The sequence below is a fragment of the Lemur catta genome, chromosome 1 (assembly GCF_020740605.2).
Source record: "Lemur catta isolate mLemCat1 chromosome 1, mLemCat1.pri, whole genome shotgun sequence".
Classification (NCBI taxonomy): Eukaryota; Metazoa; Chordata; class Mammalia; order Primates; family Lemuridae; genus Lemur; species Lemur catta.
In genome coordinates this window covers 55,685,040-55,705,195 of record NC_059128.1, presented here as the reverse complement: position 1 = coordinate 55,705,195, position 20,156 = coordinate 55,685,040, and the positions used below count along the sequence as shown (strand labels likewise).

The following is a 20,156-nucleotide window of genomic DNA, read 5'->3' as shown; positions in this document are numbered from 1 at the left end:
AGTCACACCTTTAATGGCAATGCTGGTTGTAGTATTTGAATAACCAATAGAACAAACCTATACAACACACCTACATCATCAAGCTACCCACCTTGTCTCCCTTTATTCCTTCCTTCCACTGTTTTTAATTATTTACGTAGATAGTTTATATTATCTATCATTCTTACTTAAGAACAGTAAATGATGCAGGATAGGCTCAATACACATAGGCATAGCATGACTAAAAAGCTGGGGAAAACAAATTACTTAGACTACTTACTTTTCCCCTTCTTAGAAGGGGGATAGGATTGTCTACATACACACACACAAACACACACACATTCACCGAATCCCTGTAGAACTGGCCTATTCATTCATACAGTACTATCCTAATTAAATTCCATGGGTGAGGTTATGTTAACCACCAAAGTGAATAAACATTACCCAATTTGGAGCTCCAGTGGCACAATCAGTTAGCGCGGTACTTATACAACATTACCCAATCATTCCTATCTGGATTTAGCAAGATATATATCAATCTCAGACAACTTTCTGCTGAAAAGGCAAGTTAGACAAAACAGAAAAATCACTTTCAATAAACTCTTGCGCTCCTAACTCCATCTCGGCACCTGCTTCTTGGAGAACTTGACCTATGACAAAGGTTGAACAACCAAAGGATGAAAATTCATATAGGCTTAAGAAATAAATGGAACCAGGGACTCAAATGCCACCTCTACTCTCTTCTCTCATCTTTTCTCCTCTGTGAATAAACTCCAGTCTTTCTTATTACAGACCAGCTTATTTTACCAGGTCAGAAAGTTTCACATTCTGCAATCAGTTCTAGTGCAAAAGATTCCAAGGAAGAATTCAGAATACTGTGCTTTGTGCTGGGTAGCCAGTCCTAGAATAAAACAGACACTACTTCCAGGGAAGGGGGAATTATACTTTGGTAATCACCCCACGAAGTATATACTGTAACACCCATTTTAACATAGTATCACAGTTTTAAATATTATACCTTTATAATAGCATCTAATTTTGATCTAGACAATGCCTTTAAGAATAGGTATATGATCTCAATATTAATTTTTAAAAACTATGATATCACAGGGCTTTGTAATAGGGTACTGAGACAACTGTCATATTACCTAAATTCTATCATATTACCTAAATTGCCAAAGTATACTGATATTTTTACCTTTCCATTTATTAAGAATATTTATGTTAACATTATTACACTTTTGTGAAACTCTAATCTGTTAAACAAAAATATATCAATCTTATAATGTTACCTCTTCTCTTTTTTCCCCTTCTTCCATTGAAATATCATGGTCTGTGACATTTTCAATACAAGGGAGGTTTGAAGAAGTGATTACAATTTCTTCAGGCTCTTGCATGAACAAAGGCTTTTCCTCTTGCTGGATCCATTCTTGATATACTTTTACCACTTTTCTCATAGCTGCTGCTTCACAAATTGGTAATAAAAATGCCTAGTGAAAAAAATATAGAAAATGATACCTTTTCCTTTGCTACAAAACACTCATACAGTAATTCTTCACTTAATGTTATTGATAGGTTCTTGGAAAGTGTAACTTTAAGCAAAATGACTTATAATGAAACCAATTTTACCACAGGCTAATGGATATAAACAAGAGTGAAGTTCCTACCCGATATTTCAGGTCACAAGAACATCACCAAATTTCTAAATAAAGACCAAAACACTTCTAATATTAAACACTGAAAAAATGTGAACTATATATATATTTAAGAAAGATTAACAGAAATAAGTAAGATAATTATTTACCCAAATATTCCAGTTCAGGGTTGTGGATGGCCAAAGCCTACCCTGGCACCTCAGGGCAAAAGGCAGGAACCAACCCAGGACAAGAGGCCATTCTATCTCCCAGGGCATATTCACACACATACCCCTGCACTCACTCAGAATGGGACAATTTAGACACACTAGTTCACCTAACACGCACACCTGTGGAATGTGAGAGGAAAATACACTGTACCCAGAGAAAACCAATGCTGACATGGGGAGAACGTGCATACTCCACACAGACAGTGGCCCCAGAGGTCAGGAATCTATTTTCCCCCCACCAACGTTCTAATGAAACGATATTATTCAAGGGCCTGCTATACATACATTCCTATCTTATTATAAAATGTGATATATGAACAATTTTAAAAGTTAACCAATTCATTGTTGGAAAAAGTCTCTTGTCTCCAAATAATCTGTATACTAAGACAGAAATGTTTGTGGTAGATAAGACACTGACTTGAAGTGGAAATAACAAAGATTTGTTTTGATTATATCTCAGAATACTATTCTTTATTTACTGAAGTAATTGTGCTCTTACAAAGTTCAATGTAAACACAACTTTTCATAAGTCATATTGTTGTAATCTTTTAATACATTATTGGGGTTTATTATTATATGTTTAGAGCCAGGGTCTCACTACATTGCCCAGGCTGGAGTTGAACTCCTGGCTTCAAGCAATCCTCCCATCTCAGTCTCCTAAGTAGCTTGGACTATAGATGTGTACCACTGCACCCAGCTAAAAATCAGTATATTTAATATTAAAGACGAAAGTCTTCATTATAAATTAAAAATACTGAGAGCTATTTTACCTGACGAAATATCTCTGTGACAAAATTTACATTACTTCTTTTAGAAGAAAAAACTCTACGAACTATTTCAATGTCTGTGAGATGTTCTTCATCAATACTACAGAGACTAGATGAGCTAGGTTCTCGCTCTGTGAGAGTGCTTGTATTGGAATGAGACTGTTCTGGTTCTGTAGTTCTGTCTGCTTTATCAGCATTATCATTTTTGTTTTCTTCTCTGGATACCAAACTAGCAGCTGCCCTCTAAAATAAAAACAAAAGGGGAAGAATATCATGATCATTTAACTTGGTATTTTGTCTTTTAACAGCAAATAGTGGCAGAATCCAAAGCATTCCACAACTAACTTATAGCACTGTTTAAAATCCAGGCATAGAGTTTCATTTAGAATCCATTCTAAAAATAATAAAGTGACAATACAAATAATTCAACATCTAAGTGATACAGAGATATTCTAAAATGTGTGGTAACTAATTATCAAACCAGCTATAATTAGATTTGTTTCTTAGTAAGTCTGCAGTTCAAACAAGTTACTAATTAAAGCTGAGTGAAAGAATAATGTACACAGAGGCAGCTCAGATCTTCAAGAATAAGTAAACAACTTACACTGGACTTTTACTTAATAAAGCCTTCATGTTTAAAATCATCTCCATTTTACCTTAGACAAAAATTTACACAAGTAAAAACTTCTTAAACAAATAACAAAAAACAAAGAAAAGGAACAAAATTTATGACAGAAGAAATACAAATGAAACTAAAAGAAAATATTAGAAAACTTAAGAGAAAACTCTATTCTGATAATAGAATTTTCACAAAGACTGAAGATCAAGCCTAATCCTAGGGAAAAGGTCTTAAGGTAAATTACTACCATAATAGAGTAGGAATAGCACTGTTCTGTGGTATGATAAATTACTTTCCGTTAAGTTACTCAATTTTTGATAACATTTTTGTCATCCCAAAAAATAAGAGAGTTTAAATAAATGATCTCAAGTATGTCTTTCCAATGAAAAACATCTATGCTCTTAAGTCCATTAAGTTCTAGGATCAGAAAAATAGTTCTGCTTGAGAATTTTTGCATTTAATAATTCTTAATAGAGGACTTGGAACGAAGTTTTGCAGAAAACACACCATCTAGTCCGCTACAGATAAATAAAAGACTAAGGGGACTAAAAGTTAAATTTTCTGAACTCGAACTAAAATACTTTATACCTCCATCCTCCTATTTTTAAAAGTTTAAGAAGTTATACAAAAAACAGAGTTTGAGATTTTTAAAACTAAACAAGGAAATCTGAGAAAAGAAAAATGAAAATAGTAAAAATACTATAATATAGACACATTCAGGAAAATGTACAATGAAGGAAAAGTATGAAAACTGTGTAATCAGAAAAAAACAATTTTAAATATTAGTTCTTACATTGTATTGCTGTGTAATTTTATATCATATTTCTATATTTGGTGTCTTTGTTGAAAAAAGGGGGAAAGAAGGAACAGGACTTTAAATCTGCCAAGAAATTAGAAAGGGCTATCAAGGTCCTACCCACGTGATTGCTGTTCTTTCCACCTATAAGAATTTATTTGTATAATTCAGAATATTTTTAGTTATATAAAATTGAAACATATAAATTAATTAGAAGCAGAGACAGAGAAACTACTGAAATTATCTTCTATACCTTCTAAGTTTTTTATTAAGATAATTATTAATTCTGTAATTGTTAAAATTTGGATTTATAAAATACATTTATATAAATAAAATATCACCATTATTTGTTTTAAATGTCCTCTACACCTAAGACAATTGAAATCAGTGGACTAAATCTCAAAAGCCATTTCTAATTTTAATAAGCTTGCCTCATTTGTATATTACCTGAATATTCTTTGGCAAGACTTCACCTTCCATCCCAGGAATATGAGGTCCTGTATGTGGTTTTGGCTCCAGCCAGAAAGAAACTAGCCAACGAATGACAATAACACGAGCGTTAATGAAAGGCTCCTTTATACAATAGATTGCTTCATTGGTTTCAGCGTCTTTCTTTATCATGACATAATGTGGCTTTGGTCTCATCTGTGGGATATCTGTGCAAAATAAAAGGAAAACAAACACCAAAATAAGAAAGGAATTATGCTTAGAAAAACTTACATTTTTAAACATTTGAGAAAATATTGTGATGCTACTCTGGTTTTAGAAGTAGCTTTAGCACCAAAATGACATTTTAAAATTTGCTAGATGTTAGCATAGAACCCAGAAGAGTTATACATGGTATATATAAACCACATATTCCAGTTGATATGTGGAAACATGTCTTTCTGCAAAATAACATCAAAAGGTTCAATGATTCTGCCTAAGTTTGTACTAAAGTTTCCAGAACCATTTAAAATGACAGCTCACTTCAGTTAACCTAAGACTGAAACATGTTTTGAAGTTATATAAAGTATGAGGTTTTACCTGAGCCTGTTAGTTACCTAAACTTAGCATTAGGGACAACTTTCTACAAAACAGACATTTCCACATACAGACTACCAATGCCTTCTATACATGGCAGAGGTCTGCTTCTAACCTGAGATTTGTCCACAAAGCTCTAGCTTCAAGGATCCAGTAGATATTTTGGCACAGCCACTACCTACAAAAATACTGGACAAAACTTGATCAAAACATATGACAGTGTAATTATTCTACAGAATTTGAATAAGACTAATACTTCACTAACCCTTGGGGGACCTTAAAAAGAAAATTCATTATATAGTCTAAGAATCATATCAAACATCAGAATTTCGTTTAATTTACAATCACAAATATTTCTGGTGAGCTAACTTTTCCAATAGATGAGATCCAGAGAATAACTTTTTAAAAAATCTCTTCATTCTCAATTAAAATTTCCTATTGATATAAATTCACTTTCAGTATGAATCTAGGTATATTATCTCTATAGTATTTCTACCAACCAATACAAATATTAAATATGATCAGTTTTCTGCAGGTAACAAATGGCAACTTTAAATTGAGAGATATTTTATTCTTATGTATCATCTAATAGAAAATTCCAAACACCACTTACCAAGTATAGGATGATATAAACTGTTTTCCTTGCAGATGTTTGGAAAAATATAAGGCAAGTAATATTTCTTAAAATGTGAAAACAAAAATGAAAATCCCCTTTCTTGGTTTTCTTTGTTCTTCCATTCTAAGCTTTTTACCTAAAAATAAACAATATAACTAAAATTATTCCAGGAGACAGAATTTCTTAAATACAAGTATTAGCTGTTATAAACAAGCTTAAAAAGGTTGCAATACACTGACCTGTTGTTACACTGTGAAGATCAGAATATACAGAATAAGGAGAAAACTTTGTTACACTGTGAGGATCATAATACACAGAATAAGGAGAAAACTTTAAAATTGGTCTCATGTCATACAAATATATTATATTTCAAAAATCTTAGATATTAAAGAAGTTAAAGTATGCTCTGAAAAACTGTGAAAACTGACTCAAAATTTGGTTCTACTAATGACAAAGATACTAATGTTCTTTCCCCTTTTTCCCTTCTTGAATAACTCAGCCTAAAAGTAATGCAAAATACACAGACATATGTGGCTACAGGTGAGTGTGCATGCATGTACATACGTGTGTGCACTCATGCGTGCGTGTGTATGTGTGTGTGTGTGTTTATGTGTGTGTAAGCAGTGGCACTAGTAAAATGCAGATAATCAGAGCCTGGGCCCAGGAAACAGGACATCCATGAAGAGGGTGTAGCAGAGGCGTAACTCAGAGGGGACTCACAGCCTGAGAGAGGTGAGAAGGGTGTCCATGAAGCAAGGGAAGGGGAGACAGAAGACAGGGAAGTATAATATACTGTGTGGGAACTCTAGAAAGGTGAGGAAGATATCTAAGCAGGCGGTTGGCAAAGGTCCACAGTGGGGCACTGGAGCCTGATCAAGGTAAGGAGAATGTCTGCAGAGGAGGGCAATGGTGGTAATGAGAGATTGATTATCTATAAGAGGGACTGATTAAATAAGTAAATATACCAAGAATAATGTGAGCCACATTTCTCATTGACAGACAACAGAGTTATACATATGCAAAGGAATGTGTGTGTGTGTGTGTGTGTGTGTGTGTGTGTGTGTGTGTAGACATCCCCTAGCTCTGGCCACTGAGAAGGTCCAGAAGTAGCAACACCCCAACAGCAATGAGCATCCTGAGTGCCCGATTCTTGGATTCTAAGTATAATTCTCCATTAAGATGAATGATAGCTCCTTGGAGAAACAGCAGATTCCACAGTGGGCAAGGAAGGTACAAAATGAGACTGGAACATCTTGCTGTGCCAGGAGGTAAGGAAGTAATCAAAGAAAAATGGAGACAAATCAGGAGTCAGCTTGAAGGAGCTCCCACTAGCCAAATCTAGGACAATCTGAGCATCAAAGTAAAGAACAGTAATAAATACTAACAAATGGATTCATAGGAATCCATAAGCCCATGTTGAGATAAATAAATAAATGAAGAAGACAGAAAGCTTTTTCCTACAGTATTTTGCAAACTGTTGAATGTAGAAGTAATGACTGAATTAAAGTATCAGCACTTGGCCAAAAGTGGAAACTACTCAAATATTCACCAATTGATGAAGAGATAAACAAAATGGTATACCTATACTATGGATTATTATTCACCAATAAAAATCAATTAAGTGTTAATACATGCTACAATAAGGATGAACTTTGCAATTATATGCTAAGTAAAAGAAGCCAGTCAATAAAGACTACATATTATACGATCCCATTGATATGAAATGTCCAGAATAGGCAAATATATAGAAACAGAAAATAGATTAGTGGGTGCCTAGGGCTGGGGAGGGAGGGGCTGCAGGATAAGAGGACTGATTCCTAATGCATATGGGGTTTCTTATTAGGAGGACTGTACTTTTAAGTGAGTGAACTGTGTGGAATGTATAATCTCAATAAAGCTGTTTTTAAAATATTACCAATTGGCAACCATCATAGTTATAATTCAGCCAAAAGTCTTCAGTGGATGCTAAAACATGTGAAATTTCTATAAGGAAGGGGATATTTACATAGTTACAAAGTACTTTCCCACAAAATACTTACTGATTATAAAACGAAAAAGAGTAATAGACGGGAAAAGCCTGGCAGACTGATATACTGGACTTCATCAAAATAAACTTTTACTCTTCAAAAGAAAAAAGCAGTCACCAAAAGACTACTATGAAAATGAGAAGGCAAGCTATTGGGAGAAAATATTTGCAAAACATTCATCTGAAGACGTGTATCTAGAATATGTAAAAATGTTACAAGTTTATAAGACAAATAACCCAATTAAAAAACGGGCGAAAGAAGTGAACACACATCTTACCCAAGATACATGGATGACAAATAAGCACATAAAAAGATACTCAACACATAATTAGCGATTAGGGAAACGTACATTAAAACTACAATGAGATATCGCTACTCACTCACTAGTACGGCTAAAATTACAAACTGACCATACCAACTGTTGGTGAAGATGTGAAGCAACTGTGTAAGTCTCATACACTGCTGGCAGAAAGTACAAAGGTACAACACAACTATTTGGGAAATAGGTTGGCAGCTTTGTAAATAGTCAATATATACCTACTTACGATATGACTCAGCCATTGCACTTGTAGGTTTTTATTCAAGGGAGAAGAAAGCCTATGTCCACACAGAGATTTGTTTACCAGTGTTCACAGCAGTTTCACTCTTAGCCAAAAACTAGAAACAACCCAAATGATCATCAACAGATGACTGGATAAACTGGTATATACATACAATGGAATAAGCAATAAAAGGACCCTCTACTGATACATACAATAAGGTGGATGAGTCTTAAAATAATTACACTGAGAAAAAGATCAAAAAAGGTATCACCATATGATTACATTTATATGAAAATATGGAAAATGCAAACTAATAGTGACAAAAATCGGATCAATGATTGCCTGGGGATGGAGTGGGAGTGAGGGAGTACAAGGGGATGGATTACAAAGAGAGCTGAGAAAACTTTCAGGAGTGATAGATACGTTCATTATCTTAACTGTGGGATGGTTTCATGGATGTATACAGGTAACAGAATTCATCAAATTGTAAACTTCAAATGTTGCAGTTTACTGTATATCAATTATAGCTCAAACACCAGTAAAGCAATTTTTAAAATCCATATGAAGTACAAAAGTTTTTTTTAAAAAAAGAAAAACTGGTAATAACAACAATAACAGTAACTACTTACCCACTACAGAAAGCTTAACTGTGTGCTGTGCACTTTTTTATTCTAAGCACTTTGCCCTGCTTATGCCTCAAAGACCAAAATAGGATAGGTATTATTTTTATCTCTGTTTCACAAATCAGGAAACTGAAGCACAGAATGGTTAAGCAATTTTCCAAAGGTCACACTATTAGTAAAATGAGGAATCAGTGTTCAAATCCTGGCAATCTGGTTTAGGCCCAAATTAACTTTATAATGTTTGTTTCTGAGGTACAGGGAATTTTTATGTTTGGAACAGTTAACAAGAAATATGTATGTGCTAGCGTGTTCTCACCAGTCAATCAGGAATTATACATTTCACATATTACGGGGAGTTAGCTACGCTCTCAGCAAAAGTTCAGGTCCCTCAGACAGGGGTCATCACAAAGGATGAAAAAATAGTAGGAAACAGAAATAAAAATAGTACACGGAGGCAAAAATATAGTTTATAAAGTACAGATTTATGAAGACAGGTAAGGTCAGACGAGCAACCAATACTGAAGTATTACACAGATATTTATAGTGTAGGTACAGTTTTTCGGTTGCCAGGGGTAACAGGATTTACTTAATAGTTTGGGTTAGGTTCAAAGTTTTCCAAAAGGCTTCTACAGATCCCTTAACTAACTCTATCAAGGTGAACAAAGGGTTATAAAATCTTCTTAGGGCAAACTTCTAAGTTTTAAGATAAAGCTACCACTTTAGCAAAAACAGAGACATTGTGGCTCTGGTTATTGTGTATTACAACAGAGATTTCAGAAGCTAAGCATGAGCTGTCCCTTATGCTATTTACTTTAACCGCATGGTTCTGTCCGGGACCCAGCTCGGGCAGCGTATCTTATTGATCAGCTTTAATCTCTGATCAGCTCTCATCTCCAGTGGCCTGTCTTTGTTGATCAGCTCCCCATCCCTTGGCTCCATGCAAGACCTGCTTTGTCTTTCAAAGCAGGTGAGAACCACAGGCTTGAGACTGCAGCATCACCTTGGAAAGCAGCTGCTACTTAACATTGAGACGCTCTCCTGAGGTGAGGCAGCTTTTGATATGCAAACTAACACATTTACATTTTCCTTCAGGGCAAAGCCTAGCCAGACTCCTAAAATCATTTCTGTCTCTAAAAATATAGGGGGCATCTATAAATCAATATTTCTTAGGCTCAACAATATATAGAAGTGAATAGGTTACCTCACAAAATATACGCACCTAGAAATTCAAAAGGTACAAACAGACTTAAGTGTAAATTACATTTCTCCCCAAGCCAGATCCTGCAGCCCACCTCCTTAGTTACTACATCTTGGCAGATTGATCCCTATATTAAACAGTTATTAGCTTTTCATTTAAAGTACCACAACTGCTGATTACAAATGAAAGGATTAGAAAATAAGCCCAACTGGCACATATAAGAAGATATACACATTTTACAAAAATATACTTTACAAAAATTTCTCTCTCCAGCTTTGTTAAGAGTTTCATAATAAATACATACTTCCGATGATTATTTCAGAAAGGGGATACTAACATATTTTCAATAGTAATAAATTTGTCACTCCTCCTTCAAGGAAATAAGCAAATATATGCATCTATTTTACATCCCTGGAACAGTTACTGTCTGCTACTAAGGTTTCTATTACAGATGCAAGAAAAACATGTTCTAGAGCTTTCTGTCTGTCTGATTGGTGGCAGCCAAGAGTGAATAGAGGGGTAGAGGGGAAAAACATGGAGAGAATTTTTGCAACTCAGGAATAACCTTGTAAACAATGAAGAGCCTGTTTTACTCCAAAGAACCTAAAATTTCAGTTTACATGATAAATGTTGGAAATATCCCCTACCACCTTTGCCTGGTTTATACACTTGTAAAAGCTAAAGGTTAAAACTAATTAAAATCAAGCCATTGACTCTTTGGTTCCACCCCTGCCCCAACCAAAGAAAATAGGCAAATATCTACTATAACAGAACAATGGAAGGGGGGCAAGGAATTACCCACATATAATAGTATGGGGGGGTGACATCAAAGAACATAACAAGTACCTGAATTACTATATACTTTAAAAGTGCTTCAAGAAAATAGCTTGTGAGATCTTCTTGTCCTTTATCTCCTGATTGTGGGGGAACAAGAGGAGTGATTTCCTCTATAGTGACTTGAGCTATCCAAAGACAAAAGAATAATTACAAAACAAATTTAATAATACAATAATATGACCAAATAAATTTTAACTGCAAAACATGTATATAATGAAAACTGCTTGAACACTTTTCACTCAAGTGATCCTCCCAGAGTGCTAAGATTACTATAGATGTAAGCCACCCCACCTGGCTGCAAAATCACTTTAAGTCATTTAAATAGCAGTACTAATACGGGAAGAAGAGAATTGAAGAAGTAAAAAAAAAAATTACAATATTAGAAAAATTTAGAGTAAAAAGCACAAAGATTCACTAACTAATGAAAGCAGAAATTTAACATTTCTGAAATTATAATTGAAATTTAATAATACTATTGGTGTTTTATGAAAATTCAACTTACATGTAACATCTTTACAGTCATCTTTTGCACAAAATAAAACACATTTGTACTTCAATCTATATTTATATTAACTCCAGGATACAAGGTGATACATGAGCAATAGAAATTAAAGACAAATTAAGTGATCTGTATTAACCATCCCCATGCTTAGACATCTGGGGCCTTGCTGGCTCTGGAGAGAATGTCCCTCCCAGGGCTAGCCAATTCCTAAAGATAGTAAATGACTAGCCTGTGAACATGCCTTTCATAATCAAATCAATCAATCCAGAGCCCAACCCCTACCAACTCCCCTACACTAACACTCAGGGCCACTACTCCTCTGTCCTAATTACCCCAGAGCCAGGTACTAGACAACTAGGGACAACTTTTATGCCCCAGAGCCTAGTGAAATTATTCAAAACCAGCTAATCCTAAACTTACTTACTCTGGCTTGCCTGTTTCTTTCTACACAAACATAATAAACGCTCTTGCCTATGTTTCTCCCTATTCCCTCTGCCTCTAATCAAGTCTGGTGCTTGCCCACATAGCCCCTTCCTCTTGGGAACTGTGAGTAACAGACTTATCTTTTCAACAGCTCTCTTTATCTGTTGGCCCTACCTTACCTGAATAATAATAAAACCTACATTTGAAAACATTGCCTTGGATAACCCAGTTAATAAATGTACCGATATTTTTAAAAACACATTAACAGACTACACAGAAAACTTAAAAATACTGATTGATAAAATCCCATGAATCTTACTTTCTTGAAGGTTGAGTGGTGGATTAATGAGATTATCTAGAGTCCGAGGTCCATGCTCAGATTGTGGCGCTGAAAATCCAGGGATTAAGCATGAAAACATCCAGAGTTGTTCTTTGCTACAGTTATTCTGAAGAGCTTGCAACCATAATAAAAAAAGACGAACACCTTCCCGCCTAATCTAAAATAAAATGAAAAACAGATAGTATTTATATTCATAATGGAAATTTTCTTCCTTTTAAAAACAAAGTTCTCCAATGATTACAGAACGACACTTTCAAGAGAAAGGGAGGAAAAGGAGGAGGGGGGAGAGAAGGGGAAGGAGGAGAAAAATAGATATTATTATACCCATGGCATGTATTGAACTCTCATTATTTAGAAATATGAATTCATGGATTTTTTAAAAGAATGAACTTTGTTTCTACTTAAAGACATCAGGTAATTTTTAGTCTATGGAAATTATAAATTATAAATGGGAATTATTTGTGAAAAATCAGAAAACCATTTTCTTGTCTACCTCCCTCCCTCCATATCACCAATCTAATCCAAGAAGCAAAAAGAGAGAGGACAATGACTATACGTGGTAGTGACAAGTTTGGTAAAAGAAAGAATGGTTATGGGGATCCTGGCACACCACTAACTCAATGTTCCTGTCCCTAAAAAGTTCTGAAAATATTAAAATGAAGTGAAAATTATTAAAAGTTATTATTATTTATTTTTGAGACAGAGTCTCTGTCGCCAGGGTAGAGTGAAATGGTGTCATCATAGCTCACTACAACCTCAAACTCCTGGGCTCAGGCAAATCCTCTTGCCTCAGCCTCCCAACTAGCTGGGACTATAGGCCCACTCCACGATGCCCAGCTAATTTTTCTGTTTTTAGTAGAGATGGGGTCTTGCTCTTGGTCAGGATTGTTGAGCTCAAGCAATCTTCCCCCCTCAGCCTCCCAGAGTACTAGGATTACAGGCATGAGACACCACTCCCCGGCCTCAAAATATTTACTTAAGAATTTTAAAGCTCTCTGAAATGATCTCATTTGCTTTTTATTTGTTTCTAAGCTTCAAAATGAAAATTACACTAGAGCTTTGATAATAGTTGCTGTCAAAGCTATTTAACTGCTGCCACTTTCACAGTTTTTAGCCAGATTAACAGGAAAAAAAATATAGGAAGGCCTCGATGCCAAAAGTACCTATAATATGTGATTTTACCTAACTTACAGCAGGATGTTTTTAGAGTGGGCAGCTTCTCTTACCACAGCACAATCAGATAACGAAAAAGAAAAAAACAATATTTTTATATATATGCACTACTTTCCTCTATGTCTAAGAATGGCTATGGTAAAATGAAAAATAATTTGTTGAATGACTAATGTTTTTCTTCTGGGGAACACAAAGAGGAAAGTTTTCTGGTGAATGAGTCAATGCAATAGCAAAATCCAACAGTTTTTCAATGGCCTAGTCAACCTAGTATATGTATTTTCAAAGAAATTATTGCTATATGTTAAGTGAATTCACTTCAACTAAGTAAACTAAAGACACTTCAACAATCTTTAGGAAAAGTTAAGGTAGGAAAAGCAGGACAGGTGGCATGCATGTTTTACTCAGTTTTTTAAGTCACAGAAAATAAATATAATTATATTATACCTTTAAAGAGTTTCCTGTGTGGAGTAGTTTCTTTAAAATCAATCCTGAAAAGAAAACATGACTTTAAATATTCACATCTTATCTATTTCTAAATGTCAGAGCTGAAAACACTGAAAACACTTTTAAGCAAGTCCCTGGCAACCTCCAAATTATTCCTGGTGACTCTGATATCCTTCTGGCCATACTTGAGACCACAGGGGTATATATATAAAAAATATATATATCACCTTTTCAACACATGGTTCATTGTAATTAAACATGATTTGCTGACAAAACATAGGCCTGAAGTTTAATACACAACTTATTATATATCTCTTATTTAGACTATGAATATAATTAAAAACTTTATCACTAAGAAATCCACTGAGGAAAATTTCATTCAGTAAACCACATGAACATCCATAACTCTATTTCCTAAAAAATATTTCCATTATACCAATTTTCTTTTTAAAATTTCAACAAGTCTTTAATATTACTTTGTTCTCTTTTAAATTATGAAATATTTCAAACCAACAATAATGAAAATACAAATATCTAGACACCGAAAATTTGGTTTGAAGAAATCTACACATAGTTCCATGTTTGTTACAAACTTTAAATTTCATTTATTTACATTATTTCTAATGTTTTACTTAACCATACAGGTATCACTGAAGCCCAAATTATATTATTCCTTTCTTCCCCAGAGTAAACCAGTATCCAGATTTTGGTATTAATCATTTCTAAAAATAGTTTTATATTATTACTACTCATTTTATAAATCCATAAATATAAACATTATCATACAGAACAATTCATTTATAAGTTTTCACATCCAACTTTAGTTTCAGAAATTTATCTATACTGATTTATGTAGCTCTAGTTAATTCATTTTAACTGCTGTATACTATTCCGTAGTATGAATGTACCACAATTTATTTATCCTCTTTATATTAGGACATTTGGTTTGTTTTCAAATTCTTGCTATTACCAAGAATACCATTATAAATGTTCTTGTTTATGGCCAGGTGTGGTGACTCACACCTGTAATCCCAGCACACTGAGAGGCTGAGGCAGGAGGATCGCTTGAGGCCAGGAGTTCAAGACCAGCCTGTGCAACACAGCGAGATCCCATCTCTACAAAAAATAAAAAAATTAGCTGTGCATGGTGGCTTGTGCCTGTAGCATCAGCTACTCAGGAGGCTGAGGCAGGACAATCACTTGTGCCCAGGAGTTGAAGGTTGTAATGAGCTATGATTGTGCCACTGTACTCCAGCCTGGATTACAGAGAGAGACCCTATGTCTAAAAAAAAAAGTTGTTTTTCATGACTCTCTGTACACATGTGAATTTCCCTAAGGTATATAAATAGGAATAAAATTACTCATTTTCAACTTTACCAAGTTTTGGAAAATTCTCTCCAAAGTAGTTGTGATAATTAATAGTAATATTAGCATAGTGTGCCGGAGTGCTCTGGTACTACATTGTTAGCAGCATGAAATACTGACAGATGCTCTGATATTTGATAATCTGATGAGTGTTAAATATCTTAATGTTTTCATTTGGTGTTTTCTAGTGACACTGAACATCTTTTCATGCCCAATTCAAGTGTTTACAATTTGCATGTCATGTCCTTTGTACATTTTTCAATTGGGTTTTCTTTTTTTTAAAATATGAGGAGTTCTTTCTGTGTACTGGCTACTAATTCTATGTCAGTTCTATGAATTGGAAATATATTCTCCCAAACTCAGTCATGTTTTTGTTGAAGAGGGTGGAGTAGTATTTTCTGATGTACACAAGTTTTAAATTTTAATGTACTCAATTTGCCAATGTTTTCCTTTCTTATGTGTACTTTCTCTGTCTAAAGAAATCGTCCCCTACATTTAAGTTATAAAGATGAACCAAATATTCTCTTCAAAAAGTTTTAAAGTGTTGATTTTCACATCTAGGTCCTGAAATCCATCAGGAATATTTTGGACAAGTGATGAGACCGTTCTAAAACCAGATTGTAGTGACTTTTATATATTTATAGGTGGAGCACCCCCAATGTGAAAATCTAAAACCCAAAACTTTTTGAGCCAATATGTCACCGTAAGTAGAAAATTCCACACCTGACCTTACGTAATGTGTCACAGTCAAAATGCAGGCACACAACACAATTTATTCAGCACCCCCATGGGAAAAAACACCCTCCCAGCCCCCTTCAATTGCAATACACATTTTCTGTGCACGCCCAGATTCCCCTGCACAAGCATGCCCACAAAAGGTAAGAAAATGGCTCATATGCAAGCCAGACATACTAACAGCAGGTTCTCCACAATGCCCCACATGAGGCCAAGACCTACATGCATTACTCATTGTTTTGTATGTGATGCAAGTGATGCTGTTTTGTAATGCCAAACAACCACAGACTGTCCATATGGGTGGCTGAGATAGTGACATTTTTTCGATGGTTCAATGTATACAAACTTTGTTTCATGCACAAGATTATTAAAAATGTTGTATAAAAGTACCTTTAGGCTATGTGTGTAAGGTGTATATGAAACATAAATGAATTGTGTTTACACTTGGGTCCCATCCCTAAGATATCTCATTAGGTATTATGCCAATATTCCAAAATCTGAAAAAATTCAAAATCTGAAATAGTTCTGGTACCATGTGTTTAAGATATGGGATACTCAACTTGTACTAAAAATCATAGTTTACTTAAATGGATAAATTTTATCTATGTAAATTATACCTCAATAAAGCTATTTTAAAAAAAATTAACTAGAGTCATTATTTTCTTTTATACACAATATGAAAGAGTTCTAGGATTCTTCTGAGTGACAAATGGAAAATGACCACTTATGCATTTATGTATTTTCTCAAGTAACAGGTATTTTTTAGAATATGGTTAATCATAACAAGTAGGCAGTGTAAAGGTCCTTTGGAGGTTAACGGCTATATTCCTCAGGAGATAGAATAAATCTTTGAAGTTCAGATGTCTCAAAAAAAAGTTTCTTCATAGACAACCTTCAAGGACATTTTTATGACCATGAAATACAAAATAGGATTTCACTATTCTTTTGAACACCATTATCATGTGCTTATTACCAATTCATATGTCTTCTCTGATATAATGTCTATTCAAATTTTTTTGCCTATTTTAAAAATTGACTTGTCTTCTGGCCATGTTGCGTTTTAAGAGCTGTTTACGTGTAAGGATACATCATTTTTAGTCTCAAACTCACCCAAAACATTTAAAAGGCTTTGCTATTTAGGATTTTGTCTTCTTTAGCTGTTACATCAATGTCTCTCCTACCTGTCCATAATTCCTTCTGTTACTGGAACTGCTAACTGGAATAGTCTATAGTTTCAAAGCCTCAGAGAAGATTTTATTTGCTAGAACTGACTAAGCAATGTAGAGCCTAAATAAATTTATTACTCTTTTTGAGAAAAACAAATACAATTTTACAAATGAATGTAAGGTGTATATAACATTGAACAATGTAGACCTGGTGGCTGTATATTCCCCAGGAGAGAAGGCACATACTTGAGAATAGCTACCAATTAACCCTATCATCATTGAAACACTGAACCAAAGCCAACAACTGCCTCCCTGCAGACTCTTATTTAATCTGAGGGGGAAAAAATAAGCTTTATAATGAGAGACTAAGAGCCTTGTGAGTAATACTGTGATTGTTGAAGAACCAGATTCCAAGCCAGCAAGCATTTTGGCTTACTTTCTGATAACAGATCTGTGACCTCCTGCCTACTTGGTCTCTGACAGTAAACCACAGCAAGGTTTTATTTATTGTTTTGTTTTCTTCGGCTTCATTTTATGAGCCTGGAAGCCCTATTTTGGCCCTTGATGCAGTAAGCTTAACTCTAGCCCCATCCCTTGCCTTTTCTGTACATGGAGCAAACTGCCAGTTCACACTGCTTGATTCCAAATCTGGGGCCCATAGTTTCCCATTCTACTTGGCACTTTGTATTCTCTTCCATTTCTGATTCACACAGATACTTACCTTGATACTGAGCTTGCTTTATTATTTTTTTGTTATTTTATAGTTTCATCATCACTGCTAATGTATTCAGAGATGAAAAAACTTACTATGCAATTTTGACTAGAAATCCTTCATCTATATTTTCTCTTACTTTTCCAGTCATCTGTCCCTGTGTTCTTTAGTTTTCACTAACGCATATACTATGAACTCACTTCAAAGAACAACCAAACAATTAAACAACAGTTTCATATATTATCCTTTGTTTCAAACATGAAATATATTTAAATTACTTACCAATACTATGAAACTGCCATCGCTGATGAATTCTTTCTGGAAGAAGTTGTAAAATTTTCTAAAAATCAATATAAACAAAGAAAAGATTGAAAATCAAGTAATGAGCTCACATCCTGTGAAATGTGAAAAATTAAACGGCTTACCAAGTCCTTAAGCGTTATGTAAAAGATAGTGTTGTAATTATAAAATAGTCTTTGAGCTTTTATGATAGTACTGACATTATTTCAACACTGGCATGTTGATCAATATTTAAAAACCCCAAAAGACAACAAGTAATACTAACAAAGACTTGGAACAGGAAAATAACAAAATTTATCTTTTACAATAATATAGAAAGTATAAGCATATTTCTACCTAATGATTAAATACTAATTCTAATATATTTCTGAATGTTTATTTACTATTCCTAGAATTTCTTTTGTCTCTTTTTTTTTGAGACAGAGTCTCACTCTGTTGCCTGGGCTAGAGCGCCGTGGCGTCTGCCTAGCTCACAGCAACCTCAAATTCCTGGGCTTAAGCGATCCTCCTGCCTCAGCCTCCCAAGTAGCTGGGGCTACAGGCATGCGCCACCATGCCTGGCTAATTTTTTCTATATATATATATTTTTTTTAGCTGTCCAAATCATTTCTTTCTATTCTCTTTTTTTTTTTTTTTTTTTTGAGACAGAGTCTTGCTCTGTTTCCCAGGCTAGAGTGAGTTCCGTGGCGTCAGCTTTGCTCACAGCAACCTCAATCTCCTGGGCTTAAGCGATCCTACTGCCTCAGCCTCCTGAGTAGCTGGGACTACAGGCATGCGCCACCAAGCCCAGCTGATTTTTTCTATATGTATTTTTAGTTGGCCAGATAATTTCTTTCTATTTTTAGTAGAGACAGGGTCTTGCTCTTGCTCAGGCTGGTCTCGAACTCCTGACCTCGAGCGATCCACCCACCTCGGCCTCCCAGAGTGCTAGGATTACAGGCATGAGCCACCGTGCCCGGCCTGTCTCTCTCTCTTTAGAGACAGGGTCTCTCTATGTTGCCCAGGTTGGAGTGCAGTGGCTATTCACAGGCATGATCATAGCACACTGTAGCCTGGAATTCCTGGGCTCAAGCAATCCTCCTGCCTCAGCCTCCCGAGCAGATGGGACTACAGGTGCAAGCCACCATGCCTGGCAATTCACAGACATTCTGTATTGTGGATATCGATGATGAGTTTAAATTCTTTCACATATTGACATTTGTACCATTTGCCCTTTCTTCCAGTGGTTCTTTCTATTTTGATAAACCTAGGGAAAATATTTTGATTGATATGAAAATCATATCAATTATTTATACTGAGTTAATTCATGTGAATCCAGAGGTACTTAGATGCTATGAAGGATACAGATATGAAACAAAATTTAAAAATTTAGGAGACCTATAATTAAGCTAACATCTACAGATTTCCATTAATTGGGAATAAACACTTATTACATAATATATTCGAAACTGCCTTTTATTTCCTTTTCTATTGCATCTGTGTGGATTATGTAAATCAACTACTACCTTACTGATGAACTATGCTCTCAATACTCATCTACTTGGTGGATGACATTTGTGTGTATTTGTTGTTACTACTGCTCTTATTATTATTTAGCAACACCATTACTTGAATGCTCATAAGGGCTGATACTAGACACTGTCTAAATGAGACACTTATGCATATATATAATACATACATATATATAATGGTATCTCATTAATCCTTACAATTATACCAAAAAATGGGGTAAATAGTGTGCTTAGGTTAGAAAGCTATGAAGTGTAAGAACAGAGATTGCAACCTCGATATGCCTATTTGCAAAATCTCTGCCTTAATATTATTCTGATCAAAGGATGATACGCATGTTTTGTACTTCTTTATCTTCCCTTGGGTATGATTTTCTCTAGTACACCCCATGTAATAGAATGATGAAGAAATTATAAAGTTCTACAAAGACAAATGCAGGTTCCACATGAGAAATACAAACTTTTTTAACTTTGTCCTCCCCATATGTCTCCCACAATTAGTCAACAATCATATAATTATATTCATTTTGATACGGAAAGAGATAAAATTATAGAAAAGTTGAAAAGACAAGGTTTGTCTTTTCCTAAATTATGGGC

General features: G+C 34.7%; 1 protein-coding gene across 4 annotated transcripts in view; it reads right to left on the bottom strand.

Moving 5' to 3' along the window:
* RALGAPA1 (Ral GTPase activating protein catalytic subunit alpha 1) overlaps window positions 1-20,156 on the bottom strand; it is a 218,785-nt gene that overhangs the window by 162,509 nt on the left and 36,120 nt on the right. For all 4 annotated transcript variants that reach the window (XM_045568583.1, XM_045568592.1, XM_045568564.1 and 1 more), the window contains exons 4-11: window positions 18,034-18,091; window positions 13,774-13,817; window positions 12,136-12,313; window positions 10,901-11,016; window positions 5,662-5,800; window positions 4,473-4,681; window positions 2,614-2,853; window positions 1,272-1,469 (exon numbers count right to left, since the gene is read on the bottom strand). In XM_045568583.1, the coding sequence (XP_045424539.1) occupies window positions 1,272-1,469; window positions 2,614-2,853; window positions 4,473-4,681; window positions 5,662-5,800; window positions 10,901-11,016; window positions 12,136-12,313; window positions 13,774-13,817; window positions 18,034-18,091 (1,182 nt within the window). The remainder of the gene's footprint in view (window positions 1-1,271; window positions 1,470-2,613; window positions 2,854-4,472; window positions 4,682-5,661; window positions 5,801-10,900; window positions 11,017-12,135; window positions 12,314-13,773; window positions 13,818-18,033; window positions 18,092-20,156) is intronic.